The 26,483-nt window shown below is 48.4% G+C and overlaps 1 protein-coding gene and 1 pseudogene across 1 annotated transcript; both read left to right on the top strand.

The window, feature by feature from the left end:
• The first annotated feature begins 4,250 nt into the window (after window positions 1-4,250).
• LOC140516456 (adenosine deaminase domain-containing protein 1-like) lies at window positions 4,251-15,092 on the top strand. The gene is made up of 5 exons (XM_072627437.1): window positions 4,251-4,753; window positions 6,464-6,651; window positions 9,027-9,203; window positions 14,099-14,265; window positions 14,760-15,092. Exons 1-4 carry the CDS (start codon window positions 4,734-4,736, stop codon window positions 14,254-14,256), a joined length of 543 nt encoding a protein of 180 aa, XP_072483538.1. The 5' UTR covers window positions 4,251-4,733; the 3' UTR covers window positions 14,257-14,265; window positions 14,760-15,092.
• Window positions 15,093-25,427: 10,335 nt separating this feature from the next.
• LOC140515815 (ras-like protein) lies at window positions 25,428-26,006 on the top strand (annotated as a pseudogene).
• The last annotated feature ends 477 nt before the right edge of the window (window positions 26,007-26,483 follow it).

Genomic DNA, 26,483 nt, shown 5'->3' with positions numbered 1-26,483 from the left:
AGCCGAAGACCTCGGGAGCTGAGGTAAGAAGACTCGGGTAGCCCACAGGCCGCTAGGCTTGGCAGTTCAGTAGCGTCAGTCATGTCGGACTCTCCATGACCCCATTTGGGGTTTTCCTGGCAAAGATACTGGACCGGTTTGCCATTTCCTTCCCCAGCTCATTTTATAGATGAGGAAACTGAGGCAAACAGGGGGAAGTGACTTGCCCAAGGTCACACAGCTGGTAAGTGTCTGAGGCCAGATTTTAACTCAGGAAAATGAGTCTTCCTGACTCCAGGGCTGGCCCTACCATGTGCCAAGTGAATTGTCCAATCCTGTAAGTGGGGGAGGGGGGGTGTATGAATGAGAAGCCGCGTTTCCAAAGATAGAAATGAGGATGTAGAGCAGAGATGTCCAGTTTACGCAATCTGACCTTAATCCAGGTTACACGTGTCCACCTGCAGAAGCAGCGTATGTTGAATAGAGAGCTTCACCTTGGGGATTAGAAGGTCTAATAGGTTCAGTCCTGCCTCTGACTGAATGACTGCTGGGCTCTAGGCAGATCTCTGTAGCAGTAAGCACCCTGGAGTACACAGGTTCTTAGATCTGCTTTTCTAAAAGGAAAGAAACTTTTCAGGAGGTCAGCAATCTCCTTTCCTTACATTCACCAAAAGAGAAAATACAAGCAGAGAAATAAAGACCAACAGACATGGTTTCCCACTGTCTGACCATAGGCAATACATACGTCACAGATCAACAGACGGATCCAACTGTCTGACCGTTACATACGTGTACAGTTACCAGAGAGACAATCACTGGGTTGTCAAAGCGGGGGGGGGGGGGGGAGGTGGGGAATTGCAGGGGGGAACCCTTAGCAGCTATCCAGAGTCTTCTCTGGCCAAACACACCCCAATGGGTAAGCCACAAAGCAAACCCTCACCTCAGTAGAAATTAACAAAAGGTATTGAGGCCTACTAACGTGGGGGTAAGATCCTTACCTCTTCCACCCACCCACCACGAACCTTAGATTAACATTACAATCTCTTTCCCTCTCAGTGTCTTAGGAAAATATCTGAGACTGTAAATTGCAGAAAAGTGTCAACTTGGCTTTGGTAGGGTTTCTTCATTTGGGAGTTTCCTATTCTAATGCAGTAATAGGTTCAGTTCCTCCCCTGATCTTATGATTGGGATACCCCAAATCCTAGTATATTCCCTGTGTCAGACACCACCCCCAACAGAAAGGTACATCTTGGGGACCTCTTATGCTGACTACCCCCTCCCACATGACCTGGGAAGTCAGCGTCTGACACTCCTCAACAGTAGGTACCTTGTGAGCTCACAAAGATCAAAAGTTTTCTTTATAACAAATGGACATAGGAAGAACTCACATTCCACTTCCCAGAGTCAAGAACATGCTCACATCTACCCCAGAGTGGGTATCCCTCTTCCGAGAAAGAGAAACAATCTCCACTGGGGATGGACGGTAGGGCGTGTTTATGGTACTTCTTGGGCAGGGTCCCACTGAAAGGCAAGATCAAGGGTTTCTTCTCATCTCCCTTTGTCTGTGGTGTGATTCCCTTCCTGGCAGGTCTCACTTTGCGCCAATGGTTACTCTTCGCCATTACCCTTTTCTCTCTGGCCCCAGTAGCTCTCTTCAGCTCCCAGGACCTGGTCATCCCCACACGTTGTCTTCTGTCATTTGGCCTCTTGGAACTTGGCTCTTAGTTCCAAAGACTTTCATAACTCAGTCTCCTATCCATCACTTAGCTCTGTTCCTTGGGTTATTTAGCAGGACATGGAGGTTGTCACCTTGCAAAGGGACCAGTCACATGACCTTTCCAGAAACTCTGTATCGCTCACTACCACACCTCTCTATCAGAATGCTTGTGTTCTTTGGAGACCTTTTGTGCCCCCAAATTTTACAGACCCTCCTCTCTCCTACCAGGGAGCTCACAGCATCAGATAGCAACTTTCCTTCTTGGACCACTCAGACAAGTTTCCGTTTTCAACTCCATTCCTGCTTCTCAGGTCAGTCTATCCCCATCACCCAGATGAGTTCCCTCTGGTTTGTATCAGCACCTGCTACTGAGTCCTGGGTTTGGAGGGAGCCCTCTTGTTATTCCCCTCTTTGTCTTTTCATCTCCCATCTTCCTTTGGTACCGTTGGTCCAGGTTATCCAATTACACGGGGGCTGCTTTGAGAAAGAAAGGGAAGAAGGGAAGGGCAGTGTAGAACTGGATGCTTTGGGTATGGGTACCTGTACCATGAGAAGAGACTGGAAAGTAATGATTCCATAAAGGACTGAAGAATTCCGAGAACGACAGGAATGCTGAAGCAAAAGCATTTAATTGAGAGTGAGGAATGATGATTCTTGGAGCTCCTGAAGCGAAATCATAGACGGTTAGCTGTTGATACACCATGGCTACGGTTTGAAAAGCCCTTTCCCTCAGGAATAACAACAGTGAGAAACGGATTACTTGCAGACCGTGCATATGAGAGTTAGCAGTTTAGCAGGAGGGGATGCTGGAAAGCCAGAGCCCAGAACATAGAGACTTCATGGGCAATTCCAATATGCAGGAAGGAGGGGTGCTGTCTGTGTTTGTTACAGGTTGTGTGGGTGCTAGTGATGCACAGTTTCCAGACCCATGGCAGCCCAGTCTGGCTCTCATCCCCATTTTCTGCAGTCTAGAGTGCCCTGGCTGTTCTTTGCGCATGATGCTCCATCTCTGACCTACAGGCATTTTCCCTGGCTGTGCTCCCTGCCTGGCACACTCTCCCTCCTCATCTCTGCCCCCTGGATTCCCTGGCTCCTTTCAAGTCTCACTTAAAACCTCACTTTCTGCAAGAAGACTTTCCCAATTTCCATGAATCTTAGTGCCTTTCCTGTCTCCAGGTTATGCTCTATATAGCTTGTTTGTACCAACACTAACTGTTTTCATGTGGCCTCCATTAGGTGTCAGCTCTCAGAGGTCCAGGGAGTGCTTGCACAGTCGCAGCTGCAGAACAGACCTTGACCCACTGCTCACGCCCAAATCCTCCCTCTGGAAAAGTCCTCCCTCTGGATGCTGACGCTTGGCTTGGGGCTTTGCAGAGGATCTCAGTCCCCTTCATTCTGGCGGGTTCCTTCCGTTGATGACCTCCAATGTGTTCTGCATCTGGTTTGTTCTCTATATGGCTTGCGTGTGGGGATCTCATTAGCGTGTTGTTTCACGTCTCCATCCCCACCCAGACTGGGAGCCCCCTGCAGGCAGGGGCTGTCTTCTTCCTTTCTTTGTAGACCCAGTTGATGAGGGCTGGAAGGAGGGTGTGAGACCCCCCACAGGAACCACGGTACCAGGGGCAGAGGCACCTGGAGAAGAATTCACGAACTCAAGCATTGTTGAGGTCAAGGTAAAGATTTATTACGCTTTTCGGGGGGCAAGAGTTCTTAGGGAACCTGCTACCTTAGAAGGGTACAGGTAAAGTTGACATGGGATGTTCCATGGTGAAATACGGGCCAAATATGCTAAGGAGGTGTTTTGGGGTGAAATTGGGGAGTGGCTAAGGAGTGGTTAGTTCTTAAAGGAAAATGCACTTTTGGCATCTGTTGCACAGGTATTTTACCCAGAGTTCTTTGGGAAATAGCCCAGAGGGGCTAGCTGGAAGTGTGGTTTTAGGCCTGAAACGTCACTACGTCAACCAAAGGTCAGGGCTGGCTCAGAAATACCAGGCTGCTCTCATCAATGTCTTGTTAGACAAGATACGTGTAAGGGAGCGTACGTAAGTCTAAGTCTAGGATACGCATGGCGGGTCAGCGAGTAGCAAGTGTCTGTGATGACCCAGTGCACAGCCCATAAAGCCAGTATGCAGCTGGCTAAGCCTAATGAGTTCTATAGGTGCAGCTGGCTACTGTAGCAGGAAGGAGATGACGGTTGTTGCTGGGGCAGGCTGTGTCCTTGGGCTGCCTGAGATAGTATTCTGAGGCTAGGGAGAAATGTGATTTTTAAAGAGAAAAGGGATTTTAGAATTGGGGCCCAAGTACATGTGCCCAAGGACCCCATCACAGTGTCTTCATAACTATCGATTGATCGTCTCCTCCAACAGACGGGGAGCTGGGGGAGAGCAGGGTTTTGCCTCTTTCTTTAGTACGACTAGCCACTGGCACAGAGTAGGCGTTTAATCCACGTTTAAGAGGCACCTTCTGTCCCAAGCAAGAGCTTTGCCTGGAGCCCAGTGGGAAGCCCAGGGCGCTCCCCCCCCCAGACACGTGAGCGTGCTCCCCCCAGACACGTGAGCATGCTCCCCCCAGGGACCTGTGCACGCCCCTGGAGGGACGTGAACATGCTCCTCCCCCAGACACGTGTGTGCCCCCCCCGACACGTGAGCGTGCTCCCCCCCAGGGACCTGTGCATGCCCCTGGAGGGACATGAGCATGCTTCTCCCCCAGACGTGTGTGTGCCCCCCCCAGGCACGTGAGCGTGCTCCCCTCAGGGACCTGTGCATGCCCCTGGAGGGACGTGAGCGTGCTCCTCCCAGGCACGTGAGTGTGCTTCCCCCGCCCACCTGGGCCCCTTCCCAGCCCTCTTGGGCCGTCTGCACTGGGGGGAGGGCGGCCCGTGCTGCAGAGCTTGAAGCCTGATTGGCTGGAAGCCAGGCACCTGACGGTTAGTGATTGGCTGAGCCCGAGGCCCAGCCTCTTTGAAAGACTGCGCATCGCCACGGGAGCTTCCTTCCTCTCACCTAGCATCGTGGTCCTAGGACCTGTGGTGGCAGCCATGGGGAAGCAAGCTCGCAGGCAAGTAGAGGCTGCCTGGCAGGGCCTGGGGGTCGGGGGAGGCCCGGGAAGCGGGGGTCAGGGTGGAGTTGGGGCCGGGGAGTGGGGGGAGTGGGGTGGAGGCCCGGGGGGGGGGGCAGTGGTGTGGAGGGCCGGGGGGCCGGGGATGGGGGAGGGGCGGCCGCCAGGCTGTGGGCTGCGGGGCGTCACCGGTCTCCGTGGGAAAAGCCCGGTTCCAGGTGCGGCTGGACCAAACCGGGACCTCCCAGGAGAGGAAACTCCCTCCCCCCATGCAAGTGGCCGCGACTCCTGGCCTTTGGGGAGTGGAAGGGAGAGCATTTACGAAGCGTCCGCTGTGTGCTGAGAGACTTCGGGAGGGGAAGGCCCCGGTCTGGGGTCACTGAGTGGGGACGCAGAGTTGGAGGTCAGACTTTCAGCTTTTTAGCTAAAAGCTTTTTAGCTTTTTTTTTTTTCAGCTTTTTAGCGCTGGCTCTCTCCTTTTCCGCTTCAGGGCTCCCAAATGCAAGGTCAGAGGTCGGGACCAGACCCCAGGTTTCAGGGACAGAGCGAGACCCTCCCCTCCCCCCTCGGGATTCGAAGTTTTAGGTAGAGAAAACATTAATGAAGCGCTTTGCCTGCTGGGCACTCAGAAACCCGACTTGAACTCAGGTCCGAAGCCCCGGTCTTTGTCCCCCCACCGTGCCCTCTCCTGCACGAGGGCCCCCATCAGTGTGAAAAGGGTGGCGGAGCAGCACAGCGGGGAGACAGGTACAACCGGGAAGACCCAGCTTTGGGGCAGATTCCCTGCGTGTTCCTGCACAAATGGCTCGACTTCTCTCAATGGGCAGTTTCCCTCCTCTAGAAAAGGCCTAGTTAAGAGGATTTGGGTGAGAGCCAGCAGGAAGGAGCGGTCGCGACTGAGTTGCAATCAGGACTGGTGGGTGCACTGGGTAGAGCATGGGAGTGATGATGGCTGCAGGGATATCGGTGTCTTTGTAAAGCCCGTTGTAGGACCTGGAATGCCCCAGGCTGGGGACTTCCGCACCTTCCCAAGGGCTGAAGTCCCTGTGCCCTGGGGTATTCTTGGCTTCCTCCGTCTGGGCAGTTGGTTTGACTGATGAGAAGAAGTAGTAGCTTAATCAGTGGGATGACTTACACCAAAGGGGGGGGGGGGGTCTGGAGCGGCTCCCAGAGGAGAACAGCCCCAGTAGTGGATCGATTCCCACCAGAGACCCAGGAAAGCCCAGGGGTCATTGCAGAAATCAGACCAAGGGAGGAGGGCATCGCTACTGATTGGGGGATGTTTCGGGTTTCTGCTTGGTAATGAGCTGGTTTCTGAGCTTGGACATTGAGCCAATGTCCTTGGGTAAAATAGCCAAACACAGACCAGCCACTGTGTCCTGTTAGGGATGTGTCCTGGTCGCATTATCTGAGTCTGAGTGAGGATTTTGATAGGTCACCGTGTCTGGGCTTCCACCCTTCACAGAGTTGAAGTTAGAGCTTTCACTTCTTACTGTGTTTTATGGCTTTTGCCCAACAGGGACCCCATCCCACACCCGCAAACTTTCAGGTGCTCTTTAAATGTTACCGACTTTTAAGTCTGTGGTTTTGTAAGGCATAGTGCCTGCTGCCTAGTCAGAGCTTAATAGATGCTTGTTGAGTTGTTCTTGTCTAGTTGGTAATTTTTTTTCCTTTTTCTTTTTTTAATTCTAATTTTCTCATGACTTGTAGGCCCAGGAAAAGGTCTGATAACACACCTGGCCTTCGGAAGTCTGGGGCTCGTCGCTCTGCCCGGAAGACAAACGAGAACATGCCAGTTCAGCCTTCTTCAGCCGCAGAGGATCCTTTTCTACAATGTTTATTAGCATTGGACCACATGGTGACCAGGAGTTTAGTTTCTAAGATCACACAGATCACAGGTACATGCTTTCTGTGATGCCTGGTTCAGGGGAACCTTCGGGCCTTGAGGCTACACGTGGCCTTTGGGGTCCTTGGGTTCAGCCATTTGACCGAGTCCAAGTTGTCCAGAACAGGTCTTTTCATTGAGGGGATTTGTTCTGTGAAGTTTGGATTCAGTCCAAGGGCGGCACTTGAGGACCTCGAAGGCCCCAAGTAGCCTGGAGGCCTCAGGTTCCCCACCCCTGACCTGGTTCTTTCAGATTTGCTAATAATGTTTGTTATATTCCTTTGAAAGGGCTTCTCTTCCTCTGCACCCTGCTGCCACCCCCATGGTCCAGGCCCTTCTCTCTTCTCTTAGACCTGTGGGTCCAGAATGATGAGTAATGAAACAGAAATTTACCTTGCCCTAACATAGTAAGCCCCAGCTGGCTTCTGTGGCCAAATGCCAGCCACATGGTTGCAGCCCCGCCCCCTCCTGAATTTTCTGTCACAAACTGATTCTTGGTGCCTTCATTCTTCTCCCCTTCCTTTCCATGGTGTGTAGACACTGCACTCAGCTGCCTAATGGAGCTTCCTTTTTAAAAGCTCCACTCTCACCTGGTCATTTCCTTGTTCAAAAGGCTTCAGTGACTACCTATGGCCTCTGGGTTTCTGGAAACCTGAAGTCTTCTGCTGGCTTGGAAGGCCCTTCCCAGTCAGGTCAGACCCCGGGATGGCTCACTCACCAGCGTGAAACCTTGGCTCCCCTTAGGCGGTCTTGCTGGGCAAACTCCAGCCATAGCATGGCATGGCAGAAAGAGCCCTAGCTTCAGAGGACCTGGATTCCCATCCCGCCCCAGATGCTTCCTACTTGTGTGAGCTTGAGCAAATCGCTTAACCTCCTGGGCCTCAGTTTCCTCATTTGTGAAATGAGTTTAGGCTAGGTAACCTTCCAGTCCTAGCTCTGTGATCCTATGATATGATACTCCTAGGACTTAGAAAAAGAAGCTGCTGTCACTGAAAGCCAGCATCGCTTCATCCAGAAGAGGTGTGTCAGGGGCACTTGACTTCCTCTTTTCACCAGAGCAGGACTTTGGCCACCCTCTACCCACTCCCTTCCCTGACCACAGGATCGTGCACCCCTGGGAGAGTCACACATCCCATCTTGTGGCTCCCCTAGGCTGTGCTAGTATCTCAAGCGACCCTGGTATGGAGGACGGATCCCAGGCATCCCCACATCAAACTGGAACGATCACCTGTCTGTCAGACTGCTGAGGCACAGTGGGCTTGCAGTCCACTAAGATGGACTAGGATTCTTCATGACAATGAATTTTTGATAACCACAACTCCCCCGACTTGTACTTGTCTTAAACAAAAAAAAACCCAACCAAACAAACAAAATAAAACACCCAGGGATAGGAATATAAGTGTGTGTATGTACATAAACACATACGTATAAAAATTTCATCTTGTTAGACTCAGCCCAACCTTCTAACCTGTTGAGAATTTTCCAGATACTGAATCTGTCATCCAGGCTAGAGGTGTCAGACTCACAGCTTTCAAAAGAGTCTGTGGTCTGAAGCCGTTTAAAAGTCAGAGGGGCCACCTTTCATGTGGCAGATGTGGTCTTGAAGCAGAGGCTGGGTCAGGATTGGTTGGTGCAGTTGTAGAAGAGGTCCTTGGTCACTTCCAGGCTGGAGTGCAGGCCCTAGGACTGTAGAAATTGAGTTGGAAGGGACCAAGCCCATACATTTACAGATGAGTAAACTGAGGCTTAGGGATGTGAAGTGACCTCCCCAAGTTTGTGCCAGGTCCAAGGCCTCTTAACTCCCGAGCCAGGGCTACCCACTGGAATGCAGAGCTCACGAGACTCTGGACCGCCTGAGATTCTCTGATTCCCTCACATACCCAGAGGATGGAATCGGGGCAAAGGAGAGAGAGATGAAAGTTTGCAGAGGGGGTAGAAGTGATACTTGTATTGTATTTTAAAGTACGTGCCTTGAAGTAGAAGTACCATTTCCATTTTGTGGGTGAAATCGCTGAGCTCCAGTTTCCACATCTGGAAAATGTGGTACGTGGACCAGAGCCCCAGATCTCTTCCAGCCCTCAAATTCTGTAAGGCTGTTAATTGAATGAGGTAATTATTTATCATTACCTTTCTTGCAATTCAATGCTTTCATAGATTGTGCTGAGCGTGCCAGAACAGTTTACCAGCAGGCACCCCCTTGCCTAAATTGGCAGAGCATATGTGATGATATGAATTGTATGTATCTAGATCTCATGCCAGCATTGGTTTCCGGACTGGATGAAAAGAAATCTTGAGGGGAGGGCATTAGACTTTTTATTCTGCTTCTTCATCTTTTTGAGACTGACTTGAAACTGTTGTTTGTTTGGGGTTTATTTGGTAACTTTCCAGAATCGCTGTTCTCCAGACTGGGCTGGCCTTATCCAAAACCTTCACGTAGTTCAAAGAATATTCCCAAGAAGTTCATCATGAAGTACAAATGTGGAGAGATAGATCCGGTGTCAGCCCTCTATCAATATGCACAAATAGAGCGTGTGCAGCTTCACTTTCAGGAGACTGTAGCAACAGGCAAGTGTTTGCGAAAGTTACCTTTACTTGTCCCAGAAAGTAAAATGAATGAATGAGGTAGCATTTAGGAGCTGTTTTCCTAGTGCTGAGCACTGTGCTAGGCACAGGAAGTGGAGCCAGACAAGCTGCTCCTCTTGTAATGGGGAGATGGGGAAACGTGAACCATAGGGGAGTTTTTCGCTGCAAGGTGGAGGGAAAGGCCCCAGGGTTCTTGGGGATGGGCAGAGGAAAGCCTCTTCTTAGGGTCCTTTCCACCGATGGACCCATTGACAGGGCCGAGGACTTTGGGGACCAGATCTCTCTTTGTTGAGACATCAGGAGCTGTGGTGACTGGGAGTAGGCTGAGGGCTAGCTTACAGCACCTTCCAAGGCAGCTGCCAAGTAGCAATTTCTTGGGTTCCTTCCCTGGGTAATGGCTTTAAAGGCAAGACTCCCATTGACCCTAAATTGAATGCAATGGCCCTGTTGCTGTGCCTACCCCATAGCTAGGGTTAGGCAGAAAGTTTGGCTACATTACATTAAACAGCTTTGACATCGTTTTTTAAGAGGATTGCCATTCTTTTAAAAAATATTTTATTTCTTCCAATTCCGTGTAAAAACAGATTTTAACATTCATTTTTTAAAATTGTGAGTTTGCATTTCTCTCCTTCTCTCCTCCTACTCCTCCCCCCCCCCTTTGTGAAGGCAAGCAGTTAGGTATAGGCTATACATGTGCAGTCCAGCAAAACATATTTCCATGTTAGTTATGTTGTGGAAGAAAACACGACCTAACAAAAAATAAACCCAGGAAAAATAAAGTCAAAACAAAACAAAACAACACAAAACGCGATGCTTCTATCTGCAGTCAGACTCCATCGGTTTTTATTTTTTATTTTTCCCCCTGGGGATGCGGATAGCACTTTTCATCATGAGTCCTTTGGAAGTGTCTTGGATCATGGTGTTGCTCTCAGAGCTGCTAAGTTTGACATCTTTGGTTTCAGTTCTGGTTTTAAGCCTTCTCAGTTTCTGAAGGGGAATCTGGTGTTAAATTCCACAATTTGTGGACAGCTCGACCAAAGTGCTTGTTTTCTGGGTACAAAGTCTCTGTACTTGTACAGGAGAAGTCTGTGCGTCTTAGATAGTCTAAGATACTATCCTTAGTATCTGGACCATTATTGTAGTGCAGGAAACATCACATGAAAACAGGTATAGGTTTGGCATGGAGCTAAATTATGGTCACTTGCTTCATCAACATCTGGGAACTTCATTAAAAAGCAGCATTGGAGTTATCTGTACCTTCTAAGGAAGGCACATGGCACGGTAACGCTTGTCAGTTCTTTAATTTCATTTTCCCTTTGTCATTCATCCAACGAGTTTTTCTTAAGCACCCACTGTCTTCCTGTTATATGCACTGGGCATATAACAAAGGGGAAACCCAGCAAAGCCCCTTCCCACAAGGCGCTTATATTCAACTGGAGAAAACAATATATATGCCTTGTTAACCTGAAAGTTTGGTTAAAGGAAAGGCAACAGGCTAAATGCATGCGTTTTTATTATTCTTATTCTAAATTCCCTCTAAAGGAACGGTACGTGGATTCCATGGAGCCAGTCATTATGATCTGGCTAACGCCATACAGGAATGGTGAGACTTAAAATATATTTTACCATGAGAAAGGAACTCTCTTAGTTGAACAAATTGTAGATTTAGTGAGACAAGACAATTAATAAAGTCGCATCAGTTGGAATTTATGATTCCAGGCTGTGTGAATAGCATATGTCTCTGTGGCACAAGATAAAGAGAAAATCCCACCACTCTGGTTGCAGGCATCCTGTCATAAACAGGTCCTTGAAATTGCTGGCACAGGAAAGGGACAACAGAGTTGGGAAAGTTTCCACTGAAATTACGACCCAGGATATCTGTGTTTTCTTTACCATTAACATGCCGTAACATGGTATATGTCCATAAAATATTAAGATATGGCAAACGTCCCATTATTCAGAAAACGTGTCTTAGGTTAAAGGTCTCTTAAGGAATGTGAAGTCAGCCCTATCTGGCTTTTGTTGACACAGGAAGAGGCATTCTCTGAGTTTGCTTCAGAGAGAACAGAGAGACTGTTAGTTAGCTCCAGGCTCTTCTTAATTCGAGCTTTGGCTCTTCTTAAAGTCCAAAATTTATTAAATGATTATTAGCTTATAAGGAAATAGAAAGTAATTTGGGCGTCAGGGAGGGCAGAAATAATTGGAGGGGTGGGTAGGTTGAATTTACAAAGCCAGGGACAGAGAGGGCTGGCCCCTGGGGTCAGCTTCTCCTGTACCACAGAAAAGCCATGAAGATGGCCCTCAGCCAAGGTGAGCAAGTGGGCGGCAGAAGGTTGCAAGGGCCCTTCAGCAGCCGGACCACCTTAAGTGGTGCTGGGCCAAGGAGTGCTTTATTGCACCAGACCTGAAAGAGCCATCTGCTCTGGGGGGTCCAAAGGCCCTGAGGTTTGGTGGGATGCTAGGGAAAAGAAAGACATCCCTTGAATTGTGGATTCTGTTGGGGAAATCCCAGTCGTGGGACCAGGAAGCATGTCCTATTGAGACCGAAGATGTAACCAAGTCATGCAAGAAAGAATGCCTTACTCTTCAGATATCTGGATCTGTGATTGACGATTATCACAGAGATTCTCACATAATGAGGAGGGCTCTCAGTGAAGATTGGTATGAGCCCCCACCTCTTGGTAGGGGTTCTCCTCTCCCACCCTGTCTCAGAAAAGTGCCCCTGGGTGACAGCGGGGAGAAGGATCCTGTCTATGTGGCCTTCTGCTTGTGTGCCCCAGTTCTGTGAGAGATGTTCCTTTCTTTTACCTTCCTAGTGTGTTTATTCCCCCTCTCTTTCTTTACTTTTAATATCATCAAAACCCAACAAAACCGCTCCCCAAATCCCTCACTAGGATTTAGGTATCTGAGGAGTGGCTTCTTCTTTCTTGAAGCCTCCCATCTTTCCCTGCTTCTTTGTTAGCTTCTTTAGCTCTCTTTTTCTCCCAGGTGATGACCCTATGACATTAGGATTCAGAAGGCTGTCTTGTACCGATTCCCCCGTTAGAATAGAAGCCCTTCACCTTTGTTGAGGCCTCGCCTTAGAGTAGTGCCTAGGATGTCATGAGTGATTCCCCACAGAGGCTTTTGGACTTACTTAACCCTTTTCTTTCTGGCTGCTTGGGGTTTTTTGAGGAGACAGATGGATTCCCTCTTCATTTTGCCTTCTGATAGATTTGGGTACTTTTCTTTACATGATTTCTTCCAATATGTGCAGGCTTTTTTTCCTCCCTTTCTTTTCATCATGGCTTTCAGGGAGCCCAATGATTCTTTAATCATCTTTCCTTGATTTTTTTTTTTCAAGTCACTTGGTTTTGATATGACATCTGACATTTTCTTCTGTTTTTTTTTTTTCAGTTTTAAAATAATTTTTTTTGAGTAAGAAAGGGGCTAGATGGTAGGGGTGACTCTGGCCTTGACAAAACACAAGCAGTAATAATACAAGGCACCTGTATTTTGAAAGTAGAGGAACCTGTATCCAGTTGAGTGATCTCATCTCTCTCTCCCCGCTGCCCAGACACCCAATTCACCTCTCTATTGAACTTTCCTATTTCTGTTGATATCGTCTAGTCACCCAGTGTGACAGGGAAAAGGGGAAACGACTGAGGAAACAGGGACTCGCTCTTCTGAGCATATTGATTTATTTAAGCAATGCGTGGCAATTATTGCCCAACCAACCAGGACCAGATCTCCTTAGCTTAGGCCTGGACCACAAATACAGAAGGAGACAGATTTTTATATACTCAAAGCAATGAAATGAGACCAATTGATTAAAAGGAAAAAATACAGCATTTGGTAATCTGATTTTTAATTGGATGAAAGATTAGGCTCTTTCCAAGTTGGGAGAGTGGAGTGAACAGGTACATGTCCCTGAAGTCAGAAGAAGAGGGGTCCTACTGTCCTCCAGTGTCTGTGACCGATCAAAGGAACATGGAAATAATAACTGATCGTAGGGGGGCAGCTGTTAGACAAAGGAGTTGTTTGAGATGGACAGTTGTGAGAAAGCTCCTGGTGTAAGTCTTTGGATCTGACTGGGTCCTGGTCAGCATAACTAAGGTCCTCTGTTAAGGGGCTCCAGCAGCGGGTAGAGCTGGTCCAGCTTCCCAACCATGCAGGGCTTGGTTCAAACAATACAGGAGGGTTTCGTCTCAATCCCCACAAGCGAATAAAGTTTTCTCACAAGGTAGAAGTTGAACTAGACCCCTAATTGAGTAGAAAGGGAACGAAGCTAGCTCCAGAATTAAGTCACGAGATGGAGTCAGTGTGGGTCACTCAATTCCCACAATCAACCATTTGTTCCCTCACCAGGTTTGTAACCTTGATGTTACGCTTGACTTTTCCCTCCCTCACCCCACATATTAAATCATTTGCTAGACTGATGGATGTATCCAGACATCAACAGACTTTCTGTGTGACTTTAATCGTGAACGTATTCGGAAGGGGAAGGGCAGATGGTGTTGGTCATGTCCAGTGATGCCGCATCCAAGGAACCAAAACCAGGGTTGGAGATGTATGGGAAGTATCTTTTGAAATCTGAACACCCAGACTTTTACCTTTTGGCCGACACAGTAACGCACTCTGAGAGTCTAGGATTCCCAGTAAAGGAAGATAAAATGATCCCTCCAGTGTTACTGACGTAGCTATTTCAATTATTTTAAAAGAGCCATGTTGACTTAATGCTGTACTTCTTTTAGAAGAATTTTCCTAAACAGGGGAAATAAATTGCTGATTATTTTCATGTCAATTTTCATGTTTCTTTCTTTTGACCCATTTGACCAGATTCCGATAATTGTAGTCACAGTGAAATTCATACCGGTGTCCCTGGATGTTTCTTTCAGGTAATGTTACGGCTCCTCCTTTTGCCATTTGTGCTGTGGTGGATGGCACTCAATATAAAACCGGCCTGGGACAAACTATACCAGAGTCTCAATACAATGCAGCCAAGCTTGCCCTGGATGAGATTTTCCAGTTGGATGATCCTGAAGGAGAAGTGTAGGAACCTCAGGTGAGTGCTCGGGTCATGTCTGCCTCCCTCCCTTCCTCCCTCTCTCCTCCCCTCTTTCCCATTCTTTCTTCCTTCCTCTCTCCTCCCTCCATACCTCCTCTCCTCCAACTTCCCATAGATAAATATATAAATAGGAACTGGGCCTGTTAGTTTCATTAGCCTCTAGTGAGGAACTTTTTGACCAAGACTATGCCTAGTCTGTCGTTGGTTCAGGGTACTCTTTTGTATGCAGGCTTGGTTAAAGCTCCTTTGCTTTTTGCATGTAAGAAAATATTTGAGCTAATCATAGAGTTTCCTGTATAGCTCTGTTGGTTTCTTCAGAGGACGCTTTGGGATTGTAAAGTCAGGGTTTCTTCCTTCCCTCTCCCTGCTTTAAGAAATTAATCTTCTGGCCAGGCATCCCTTGAGCGTATATATGTGAGATTATATTGTAGGTCAGAGTAGCAGGTACTGTATTACCCTGGTTACTTCCTCTCTCTTTCTTTTAATTGTAGCTCTCTAGGCTTGACCACCCCAATGAAGCCTCCTAGACAGACCTCCTCAAATGGCTAATTTTCTTCTGCACGAATGATTCCCTGTGGTGGCCCATATTGATCTGATTCTCCAAAATGGTGACGTCAAGAGCTGTGAGGAACAACAGTGGACAACTAGAAATTATAGAGAAGCTTTGGCTGTAAGATGCACCAGAAACCGTGAAAAAAAAAGTTTTAGTTAGTTGCAATGCAGGCCCAACTGTTGTCTCACGAAAGACTTGTTGTAATAGATGAATATACACTTGCACTACTACTTCTGCATGTGGTTAATAAACTGCAAATTAGAAAAAAAAACATCTTTGGTTGTCTGTTCTTGGTCAAATACTATTTCTCTCATAGAAAATGCTTTTTGCTGTGATAGTATATACACTACCACATTTCAAAAAACATGAAGCGGGCGCCTTTGAAATTTTACGGGCCTTCTATTTCCTGACTGCTTTGTTTCCTCTCATCCCTGCTGAGTCTGTCATTTCAGCTTAATTGAATTATTTTTCCAAGGCGCATTACCTTAGGAAAGTCCTTATATTCTTTGTTTGGTACCAGCTGTGCCACCTAAAGTAATAATAAATGTACAAATTGGCTTCAGAGATATGTGTTTTTGTTGAGTCAAGGATCTGCTGAGAAAGATGTTCTTGCTCTGATTTGGTAGATGGAAGACCTTTCCAAGGTTTGATGTGACCAAAATTTCTTCTCCTTGTGGCCAACCAGATGATGAACCATCTCACCCTTAGTGAGTCGGTCCTTGAACGGCAGCCATGGTAGTCTATTAGTGGACCAGGCTAGAAGGCTTTCCTGCCCGAGAGAAGATTCCAAAACTTGGTCTCTACTGGCATTGCCTTGGGGTTCTTTAAGGATGCTCTTTGGAAGTATACTATTTTCTAACTCATTGTTTTTCCAAGGTGAATTTAGTTGTATGCCATCTCAATTCATTGATCTGCCTTCTCTGTCTGTCCCAGAGGGTCTGAGGGAAGCTTCCTGGGATGGAAGGGGGTGGGGTGCCGCCCCAGGACTGATCTTCACCTGGCCTCTCCATCCTGTGTGGAGTCCAGAAGGGGTCCTTTGTTTGGGACAGGGCGAGCCTGACTCGGGCTACTCAGGAGGGTCCCAGTAGATCAGGACCCCGAGGAACCCCGCCCAACAGCTGACAACCCAAACTCCGGCTCCCCCCATTTCTGAGCCACCTACATCCAGTTCCCCTGTCCCCTTCGGTGGGCACCTGCCCCTCCCGACCCTATCTCCAGCGTTGGTGTATTCCGAGACTCCTAGACTTAGGCGGCTTCAAGCCTTCAAACCCGTCCCACCGACTGAGGAAAAGGACCCGGGGCCCCGACCCCTCATCCCTTAGGAGCCACGCCCACACAGCCTAAGCCAGACTCGGCAGCCGCCCCACCCAGGTCTGCTCGAACCCCCGCCCAGGTAAGTGAGGTCAGACTCTTCTCGGGCGCCCTGATTTCTGGTCCAGGCCAGAGGGGGTGGGGGAGGGAAGAGGGAACCGCTCTGAGGTCCTCTAATAACGCACCCCCTGGCTTCGGGGTACCGGCACCCAGATTGCAAGTGCTTTATCAAGGATGACCCCCTCCTCTCCCCCCCCTTCGCCCCCCCGCCCAATGTCACGGAACGGTGTGCTGGTGCTTGGGAACGGGTAAGTCCTGCTGGGGAACCACAAGCCTAAAACTCCGACTCGGACCCTACGCTGAACTCTAAACTCTAAACGTGATTGCGCCTCCAACTGAACCCCCCCAACCCCCCCCCCCTCACTCACGGTAAGCTAAATGCCTCGGACTCCGCCTCTGAGACGCCCCCCACTCCCACCCCTTTCACTAGCCCTTCCCACCCACTCGCCCCTTGCTCCAGCTGGGATGGTCCCCAAGGTCTCTTCCTCTGCTCCCCTATCTGCAGCCCCCACCCCTTCTGTTCCCGGAGATTTGGGGGCTAGCCACTTTGGCGCTAGAGGCTGAGCACCTCCCCCTCCCCCACCCCCATCGGCCCTCTGACGGCCAGGCCAGGCCCGAGGTGTGGTCGCTCCCCCCACTCTACGAGAGCTGAGCCCTCTCTTAGACTCCCACCTGACAACCACACGAGTGGGTGGCAGCGGTGCAAGAGTCCCTTTCCGGAAGAAAATTGGGGGTTGTGGGTGGGCCGTGTTTGCTTTCTTTTCTTTTTTTTTATTTACTTGACATTCATTTTAAGAAAATTTTGGGTTCCAAATTTTCTCCTCTTTTATTCCCCCCCTCCCCCAAACACCAAGCATTCTAATTGCGCCTATGACCAATCTGCTCTCTCTTCTATCATCCCTCTCTGCCCTTGTCTCCATCTTCTCTTTTGTCCTGCAGGGCCAGATAACTTTCTATACCCCTTTACCTGTATTTCTTATTTCCTAGTGGCAAGAACATTACTCGACAGTTGTTCCTAACACTTTGAATTCCAACTTCTTTACCTCCCACCCTCCCCACCCCTTCCCTTTGGAAGGCAAGCAATTCAATATAGGCCAAATCTGTGTAGTTTTGCAAATGACTTCCATAATAGTTGTGTTGTATAAGACTAACTACATTTCCCTCCATCCTATCCTGTCCCCCATTACTTCTGTTCTCTTTGGATCCCGTCCCTCCCCATGAGTGTCGACCTCAAATTGCTCCCTCCTCCCCATGCCCTCCCTTCCATCATCCCCCCCACCCTGCTTATCCCCTTATCCCCCACTTTCCTGTATTGTAAGATAGGTTTTCATACCAAAATGAGTGTGCATTTTATTCCTTCCTTTAGCCGAATGTGATGGGAGTAAACTTCATGTTTTTCTCTCACCTCCCCTCTTTATCCCTCCACTAATAAGTCTTTTGCTTGCCTCTTTTATGAGAGGTAATTTGCCCCATTCCATTTCTCCCTTTCTCCTCCCAATATATTTCTCTCTCACTGCTTGATTTCATTTTTTTTAACATATGAGCCCATCCTCTTCAATTCACTCTGTGCACTCTGTCTCTATGTGTGTGTGCGTGTCTGCATGTGTGTGTGTGTGTAATCCCACCCAGTACCCAGATACTGAAAAGTTTCAAGAGTTACAAATATTGTCTTTCCATGTAGGAATGTAAACAGTTCAACTTTAGTAAGTCCCTTATGACTTCTCTTTGCTGTTCACCTTTTCATGCTTCTCTTCATTCTTGTGTTTGAAAGTCAAATTTTCTTTTCAGCTCTGGTCTTTTCATCAAGAATGCTTGAAAGTCCTCTATTTCATTGAAAGACCAATTTTTCCCCTGAAGTATTATACTCAGTTTTGCTGGGTAGGTGATTCTTGGTTTTAGTCCTAGTTCCTTTGACTTCTGGAATATCCTATTCCATGCCCTTCGATCCCTTAATGTAGAAGCTGCTAGATCTTGTGTTATCCTGATTGTATTTCCACAATAGTTGAATTGTTTCTTTCTAGCTGCTTGCAATATTTTCTCCTTGACCTGGGAACTCTGGAATTTGGCCACAATGTTCCTAGGAGTTTCTCTTTTTGGATCTCTTTCAGGCGGTGTTCTGTGGATTCCTTGAATACTTATTTTGCCCTCTGGTTCTAGAATCTCAGGTCAGTTTTCCTTGATCATTTCATGAAAGATGATGTCTAGGCTCTTTTTTTGATCATGGCTTTCAGGTAGTCCCATAATTTTTAAAGTGTCTCTCCTGTATCTATTTTCCAGGTCAGTTGTTTTTCCAATGAGATATTTCACATTATCTTCCATTGTTTCATTCTTTTGGTTTTGTTTTGTGATTTCTCGGTTTCTCATAAAGTCATTAGCCTCCATCTGTTCCATTCTAATTTTGAAAGAACTATTTTCTTCAGTGAGCTTTTGAATCTCCTTTTCCATTTGGCTAATTCTGCTTTTGAAAGCATTTTGCTCCTCATTGGCTTTTTGAACCTCTTTTGCCAGTTGAGTTAGCCTATTTTTCAAGGTGTTATTTTCTTCAGCATTTTTTTGGGATCTCCTTTAGCAGGGTGCTGACCTGCTGTTCATGCTTTGACTGCATGTCTCTTATTTCTCTTCCCAGCTTTTCCTCCACCTCTCTAACTTGATTTTCAAAATTCTTTTTGAGCTCTTCCATGGCCTGAGCCCATTGAGTGGACTGGGATACAGAAGCCTTGATTTCTGTGTCTTTGCCTGATGGTAAGCATTGTTCTTCCTCATCAGAAAGGAAGGGAGGAAATGCCTGTTCACCAAGAAAGTAACCTTCTATAGTCTTATTTCTTTTCCCTTTTCTGGGCATTTTCCCAGCCAGTGACTTGACTTCTGAATATTCTCCTCACACCCACCTCGCCTCCTGATCCTGCCAGCCAGCGCTTGGGGTCTGAGATTCAAATGCTGCTTCCCAGCCTCAGGGCTTTGTGCGGGGGCAGGGCTGCTATTCAGTGTGAGATTAAGTTTAGGTGCTCAGGTCGGGGCAGGGCCGCCTCACGGGCTCAGTTCCCTCAGGGGGTTTATGGGGAGACCTTCAACAATGGATCCAGGCTCCTGCCTGCTTGGGGATCCCTGGTCTGCCACTGCCTCAGCTGCTGCCTCCCGAGGGGGCCTGAGTTATGGGGGCACCCCACTCCCCTCTTGACCCGCCAAAGAGACCCTCTCACTGACCCCGTCACCTGTGGGTGGAGGGACCCACGCAGCCGCTGGAGATCCAGTCCCTGAAGCCCGGATCTGCTCCTCTCGGTGCTGCGCTGTACTCGGCTCCCAGTCCCGGCACCCAGTCCGCAGCGCGAAGGACCTTTTGCGAGTTTGCAGGTCCCTCTGGAACAGAAATCTCCTTCGCTCCACTGTTCTGTGGCCTCTACTGCTCCAGAATTCGCCGTAAGTTCCTTTTTACAGATGTTCTGTGGGTTGTGGGTTCGGAGCTATGTGTATGTGCGTCTTTCTACTCCGCCATCTTGGCTCCGCCCCGTGTTTGCTTTCTTGCAGGAGTGAGTGAGTGAGCAAGTGTTTGTGTTTGTATCTGTGTCTATGGCTGTGACTGTGTGTGTTTATTGCTTTCTGCACCATTTCCTTTCCTGTCTTTTTTCTTCAACACGGTTCATCCTCCACCACTTTACCTGTGACTGAAGGAAGACAAGAGACCTGAGATTTGGGTGACTGACCAGCCCAAGACCTTATCAGGTAGGTGGGCTCCGATATTCACTAGCTCATTCAGGGTTTTTTGGCTTCTGTTTTTCTTTTTTCACATGATGTTGATGATGGCTATCCTCAACAGGGTGGCGAGAGTTTTCTTCCTCAGTCTGGGAGCTGCCAGGTCGGCCAGCCCTGGCACCTAGCTGGCTTGGCTACCTGGCCCCTTCTTAGCCCCAGTCTGTCTGACTGACTGGCTGACTGTCCACCTCTCCTTTCAGGTCATCAAAAGCAGGGAAAAGTTTCCCTATGGGCAGTGGGAATTCCCCCTCTGCCCCTTCTCCAGACATTCAACAATCTCCTTTCTTTTCTGTCCCTAGGACTTCTGCACCACCCCCCACTAGACCTGCCAAGGATGTCAGGGATGTGTGATTGGCTACCTGGGTCCATAAGTCTGGATGAATCCCTGCAGAGATGGATTTTTTAACCTGGGGAACAGCCTGCCCAGCCAAGGTCCATCCATCCCTTGCCTCTAGAGCTTCTCTCTCTTGTATCTCCATCCAAAGGTCACCAGCAGCAACAAGGCAGTTCCATTATCTGCTCTGGCCCTCTGCTTTCCAGGCCTGGGTGTGTCTGTGAGTGTGTGGGGGGGGGTATTTCTGAGGCCAGCAATGCTGTCTGGTGGGGGGAAAAGACTTCTCTAACTTGGTTTCCTTCTTTCTCATCTCCGTGTCCATTCCCTCTCTCCTTTCCTTGCTCTTTCCTCCTTTCCCTCTCCCCTCTCTCTGCCTGCCTGCCTGGTGAAGAAGGAAGGGATTGGGGGTATTAGTTAATAAATTACTTCCCCAAAGGGGCTTCTCTCCTTTCTCTTCTCCTGTGCGTCCCAGTACTATTCTTTGAGCCCAGTCTAGGCCTTGGCATGTCCGTGTAAGTCACAGGGAGGGGGACCAAGGGCCAGCTGCTTAGAATGAAATGGATAGAAGGAGGGTCTGGGGGATAATCTTTTTTGACCAGATAGATGGTGGCTGGCAGGCCTAGGCTTGGCTTCTCTTTGGTGCTATGCCGAAGCCCTCCCAAGAAAGTGAGCAGCAGGCTGGCTGACTTGGGGTGGAGGTGGAACTTCACATCCTCAGGCCCTGGGAGCCGGGTCTTTCAGACAGCAGCAGCCTCTCCTCTGTACAAAACCCCACCCCTATGTCTCTAAAGGTAATGAATGGATATCTGTACTTAAATGTGTGCCCAGCCTGGATTGTGGATTGTAGGGACTACTGGTCAGTTCCATCAGGATCCTCCCTGGATTTGATTTATGTTCCAGGCTGACTTCCCCTATCGATTCCATCCCCAGGATCCCACATACCTTGGCGACATTCTTCCCTCAGTGTATACCCTTCTCCCCCTTCCAGCCCCCATCAGTACTTCAGAGTTGTTTTAATTTTCATTTCTCTCATCATTAGTGATTTAAAACATTTTTATATAACTATAAATAGTTTTAATTTCTCCTTCTGACAGCTGCCTGTTTATATTCTTTGACCATTTATCAACTGGGGAATGTTTTTTTTTTCTTCTAAATTTGACTCAATTCTGTACTCAATACATATCTCAGATATGAGGCTTTTGTTTGAGAAAGTTGCCATAAAAAGATTTTGATATTGCTTCGTTGTCTATGGTACCTTTTAGCAAAATGTCATTTCTGGCATTATCTCTTTTAATTATGTCTATTTTTGCTTTTGCTTTGTCTGAGATCATAATTGCTAACCTTGCCTTTTTTACTTCAGCTGAAGCATATTACATTCTACTCTAGTCCTTTATTTTAACTCTGTGTGACTGTCCTAAGTGTGTCTCTTGTAAACAACATATTGTTGGATTCTGGTTTGTAATCTACTTTTCCATAGATTTATGACTCCTATTTTATGGGGGAGCTCATCCCTTTCACATTCACAATTATGATCACTGTGTATTTCCCTTAATCCCATTTTCTTCAGTTTCATCTCCCTCTTTTCTAATGAGAATTTGTTAAAAATTGGGAAGAATTGGGCATGTTTGTAGACAGTAGGGAAGCAGTTAGTAATTAGGGAGAGAGAGAATAGGTAGAGAGAGAGGACAATCTAAGAAAAAGACAGGAGGGGATAGCATGGAGGTTGCATAGAGAAGGGGAGGCCTAGGAAAGGGGATGGGGTACTTCTGCTTTTGAGAAGGGAATCTAGGATGACAGAGATGTGGATAATGTCAAGAAGTTGTGAGATGAGGAGAGAGGGAGGAAGATGGAGGGGGGACTGCCGGTGATGGGGTACAGACTCTGGGAACCTCTTTGAACTCCCCTTGAATTGTGCCACTTAATCTGCCCTTTCATACTCAAATCTGTTACACTTAACCTAGTCTGGCTCTCCATTGTTTGCTAGCTCTGGATGATCTCACCTGCTTCTCACCCAAGCCCCCCATTATCTCCTAATTGCCTCCAGCTGTTTCCAACCCTTGAGCCTATCTTGTCAAAATCCTATTGTCAGGACTACCACCCACTACTTAGCATTCTCTTGAAGTCCTAGTCCCGTAGCCTGGATTGTGGATTGTCTGGACTACAGGCCAGTCCCATCAGGATCCTCCAAGGATTTGATCTACGTTCTAGGCTGACCTCCCCTATCAAGACCATCCCCAGAACCCCAGACACCTTGGTGACATTGTTCCCTCAGTCTGTTTCTGTATTTAAATTCCATCTTGCCTACATGAAGGCGCTCAGATTCCATCCAGCTCAGACTCTGTCTACCTGAGATTCTATCTGGCCCACTTGTGAATACAAGCGTTACAAAGGCTCAGGCTCCTTAAGAATCAGCCCAGTATGGCAAATCTTTAATAAACTTTGTTTTTCTTTGGCTTTAAGAAGCCTTGTGTCGTATTCATTTAAGCAGGACCAGACGTGTTGGTATTTTGGGGTGCCACAGCACCGCACACCTCAACAGGGAGTTCATAGCAAATGTTTTCAGTTTTCCGGGTGAGGTACAAAGATGAAGTTCCCAGCTGAGATGGTGGCAGAAGCGGATGTTAACTTAGTGAGAGAATAAAAGGGTCCCCTATGCTACAAAATAATCAGAGCAACACTTAGAGTAGCCAAAAACTGGAAGCAAAGTGGATACCCATCATTGGGGAAATGTTTGAACCAATTATGGTCAAAGGATAGGATGGAATACTATTATATCATCAAAATCAGGGTTTCTGAGTGTATGGGAAGGCTCAGATCCCTACTTAAATCAAATACTCAGAGGCCTCTCAAAGTGATGACAGAAAGTTTATTTATTCAGTTCTTGAGAAGTGGGACAATCCTATACCAGTTCACCTGGAGTAGGAAAGCTGAAGACAAAGAAAAGGCAGTGATTTATATAGACCCTAATGCAAGTCCCTCCCCCCCCCCCCACTGACCATTATCCTCATTAGCTGAGAATATGATCTTACATTCTAGACACGAAATCTTACCAATCCTTTTTGAAATGAAGACATTGAAGAATTATGTAAGTTTTATCCAATCATTGAGACCCTAATGTACTACACAGTTTTATATCCTTATATGGAATTATTCCACTCTAAAAATATTGTAACCTTGAGCCTCTCGGTCTTACCTCACCCCTGGGAGAAGAATTACAATCTGAGAAGTCTTCACTAAACCTATTCCACTCATGAGGAATTCTGAAAGAGGCAGGAAGCCTGGTTGGACTGATGTAGAGCAGAAGCAGACAAGGAAGCAATTGGACTCTGACAGCAATAAGGCAAGGACCATTGAGTCACACTCTGTGTGACTGAACCTGTCACTCTTGCCTGGGGCAATGGAGCCCACAACTTCATCCTTTGGGTATAGAACCTGGGGGGTCTGCAGGGCTGGCGGGTCCATGGCCTGTCAGTCATGGGTGGCGGGGTCATTTGGGTAAGTTTTGGCCTTGGAGACCATTGTATTGGGGAGTAGAGTGAAAGGAATGGGATGGAGGTCCAAAGGGTTTTAGAAAGGTGTATTTAAAGAAAACAAAACTCCCAAGAAAACACACCTTGAGTTTAGGACTCTGGGCTTGAGTCTGGATTTTCAAAACACCTGGTCCTTGACTTGGGCTGATAGGAGCTAAATCAAAAAAACTGACGCTACCACAGGACGTTTACTTAGCGCCCAAAGCAACGACCAAACAAGTCATATCCCTGGAGTTCAGAGGAAGAAAGAACCATGGAGGCTCGGGTCGGGCTAAGAAGCAACATGGAAAAACCAAGCCTGGAGTTTGGAAGAAGAATGGAGAAGCAGAGAAACCAGGGCTGCAAACCGAAGGAAGAAGGAGAGGAGGCTCAGAGTGAATTTGGGGAATGATGGAAGGGAATAAAGAGGAACAGAATTTGGGGGTGGAAGAGGAGGAGGAGGAGAATGAGGAAGAGGACAAGGAGTAGGACATGGTGTTTAAGCTAGGGATTGGGGCAAAACTGGAAGGGACAAGCCTTGGCTTTTTCCCCTGGGGCCTTGAGGACTCTCTTCAGGAGTGAAGCACCCGTTCTGAGCCTGCCCTCCCTCAGGCTAGATTCCCTGGGGGCTAACGACCCCAGCTCCCAAAGATGGGGCCCCAAACCCTTAGAGTATGTGGGGATGGAGCTCCCCAAATCTCCTTGGGGGTAAAGCTCCCAGTATGGCAAGCAGGTCTCCCCCAAACCCAAGTGGTGGAGGTAGGGTTCCCAGGCTCCCCAAATCATTTTTTGTGAGTGGAGCTTCCAAAATGAGACGGGGTTCCCAGGTCCCTTTGTTCCTTGCAGGAGGGGCTCCTCAAATCTTCTTTGGGGGGCTCCCAGAAGCCCCTATAGTGCATAAGAGGTGGTCCTCCTAATCCTTGGACTTCTGGGGGGGCTCAAGTTGTCCCCCAGTTTCAGAATAGATCTGAGTAAGTTCTGACTGGATGTTTTTACAATTCAGAAAGGGGCCATCTTGGGCTGCCTTAACGCAAGAGGTGCTGGTCCTGCAGCCTACTGAGCTCATACCTTCTTGGGAGGTTCTTGGGGCAGGTGCTAGCTCTGCAGCCAACCATACCATGCACTCTTGGGCTGCATTAATGCAGAGCAGCATGTCCTGCAGGAATAGGGTTATCAGCATCCCACTGTCCTCTGCCCTCTTCAGACCCCTTCTGAGCTGACCCCTGGGGTCGGTTCTGGATCCCAGGGTTTGAGAAGGCCACCCGTAAGCTGGAGAGGGTCTTAAGGCCAGCCAGAATGAAAGGGCCAGGAGCCCATGGCCTCTGAGGACTATTTGGGGTTGGTCAGCAAAAGCCAGGGGGCCCATGGAAGATATATCTGAAGGTCTGTCCTTGGGAGGAGGGTTGAGCTTTGTGCAACTGGGCCCGAGAGCAGAAAGGAGGGAAAGGGATTGACAAAGAAGTCAATTGAGGTTGGATGCTGGGTAAAATGCTGATAAGAGCTGCCCTCCAGTGGAATGGGCTGACGATAGTGAAACCCCTTCCTAGAGTCAGAGACACGAGCCAGATCCCTGCCAGTGCTTGTGTCTACTGACTCTGGTGTCCCTACCTCCATAGATGATCCACACAGGCACAGAGCCAAGATGTATAAGTTGGTGGTGATGGGTGCCTGTTTTGTGGGCAAGAGTGCGCTGACCATGCAGCTGATTCATAATTGATTTGTGAGTGAGTATGATGCCACCATTATAGATTCCTATTGCTGGCAAACAGTGGTGGATGGGGAGCTATGCCAGCTGGACATCATGGATATCACAAGCATTGAAGTGTATAAATCTCTGAGGGACCAGTCTATACAGTGGGGGGAGGGCTTCCTCTGCGTCCACACAGTGGATGACTTGCACTCTTTTGAGGACATGCATGACTTCTGGGATCAGTTGCAGAGGATCAAGCACACCAAACATATACCCATGGTGCTGGTGGCCAACAAGACCAATCAGGTCAACTGGCAGGTGGACTGCACAGTGGGCCAGGACATGGCGAAGAGCTTTGGGGTCCCTTTTGTGGAGACCTCAGCCAAGACTCCAAAGGGCGTAGAGCACGCCTTCCATGAGCTGGTCCAGGAGATCTGGCTGTCCCACACCAAGGGGCTCAAAAGCCACCTCCCTGATGCTGAGCAGAACCATTGTTCTGGCTGCAAGTTTACGTGCTGCACAGTCCTGTGAGCAGTTGTCCCTGCTCTCCCTGGTCTTGCCCCCTAAATCTCCTTCAGGAACACCCCAGCTTCCCACTCCCCTCCCCAGCCTCCAGGCCCCCATCAGGACCCATCCTCCTTGCCCCTGCCCTTCCCCGGACTCCTGTGGGCCATGTTCTGCCCAGCTGGGCCTCACCAGGATTTCTCCAGGAACCTCTTGAGAGACTCCTCCGTGTTTCTACACTCAGGCTTTATGGATTTTTGCTTTGTTTTTCCCTTTGAGGTGGAATTACTCCCTCCCTCCTCCTGTGGGCAGCCTCCCCTTGCCCTCTGTGTGTGGGGGGGGGTGAGGGGGGGTAGAATGGGCCTGTCTCCTACCAGGAGGAGGCCTTGGGTGGAAAATGCCATCAGTGTTACTCTGATTATCATGCTTCAATTGAGTTGAATTTGGGAGGGGGGGGGGGCAATGGGATTAAGTGACTTGCCCAAGACCACACTGCAGACAAGT

The sequence above is a fragment of the Notamacropus eugenii genome, chromosome X (assembly GCF_028372415.1).
Source record: "Notamacropus eugenii isolate mMacEug1 chromosome X, mMacEug1.pri_v2, whole genome shotgun sequence".
NCBI classification, from domain to species: domain Eukaryota; kingdom Metazoa; phylum Chordata; class Mammalia; order Diprotodontia; family Macropodidae; genus Notamacropus; species Notamacropus eugenii.
Note: the sequence above shows the minus strand (reverse complement) of the source record. Positions and strands in the feature narration are given on the sequence as shown.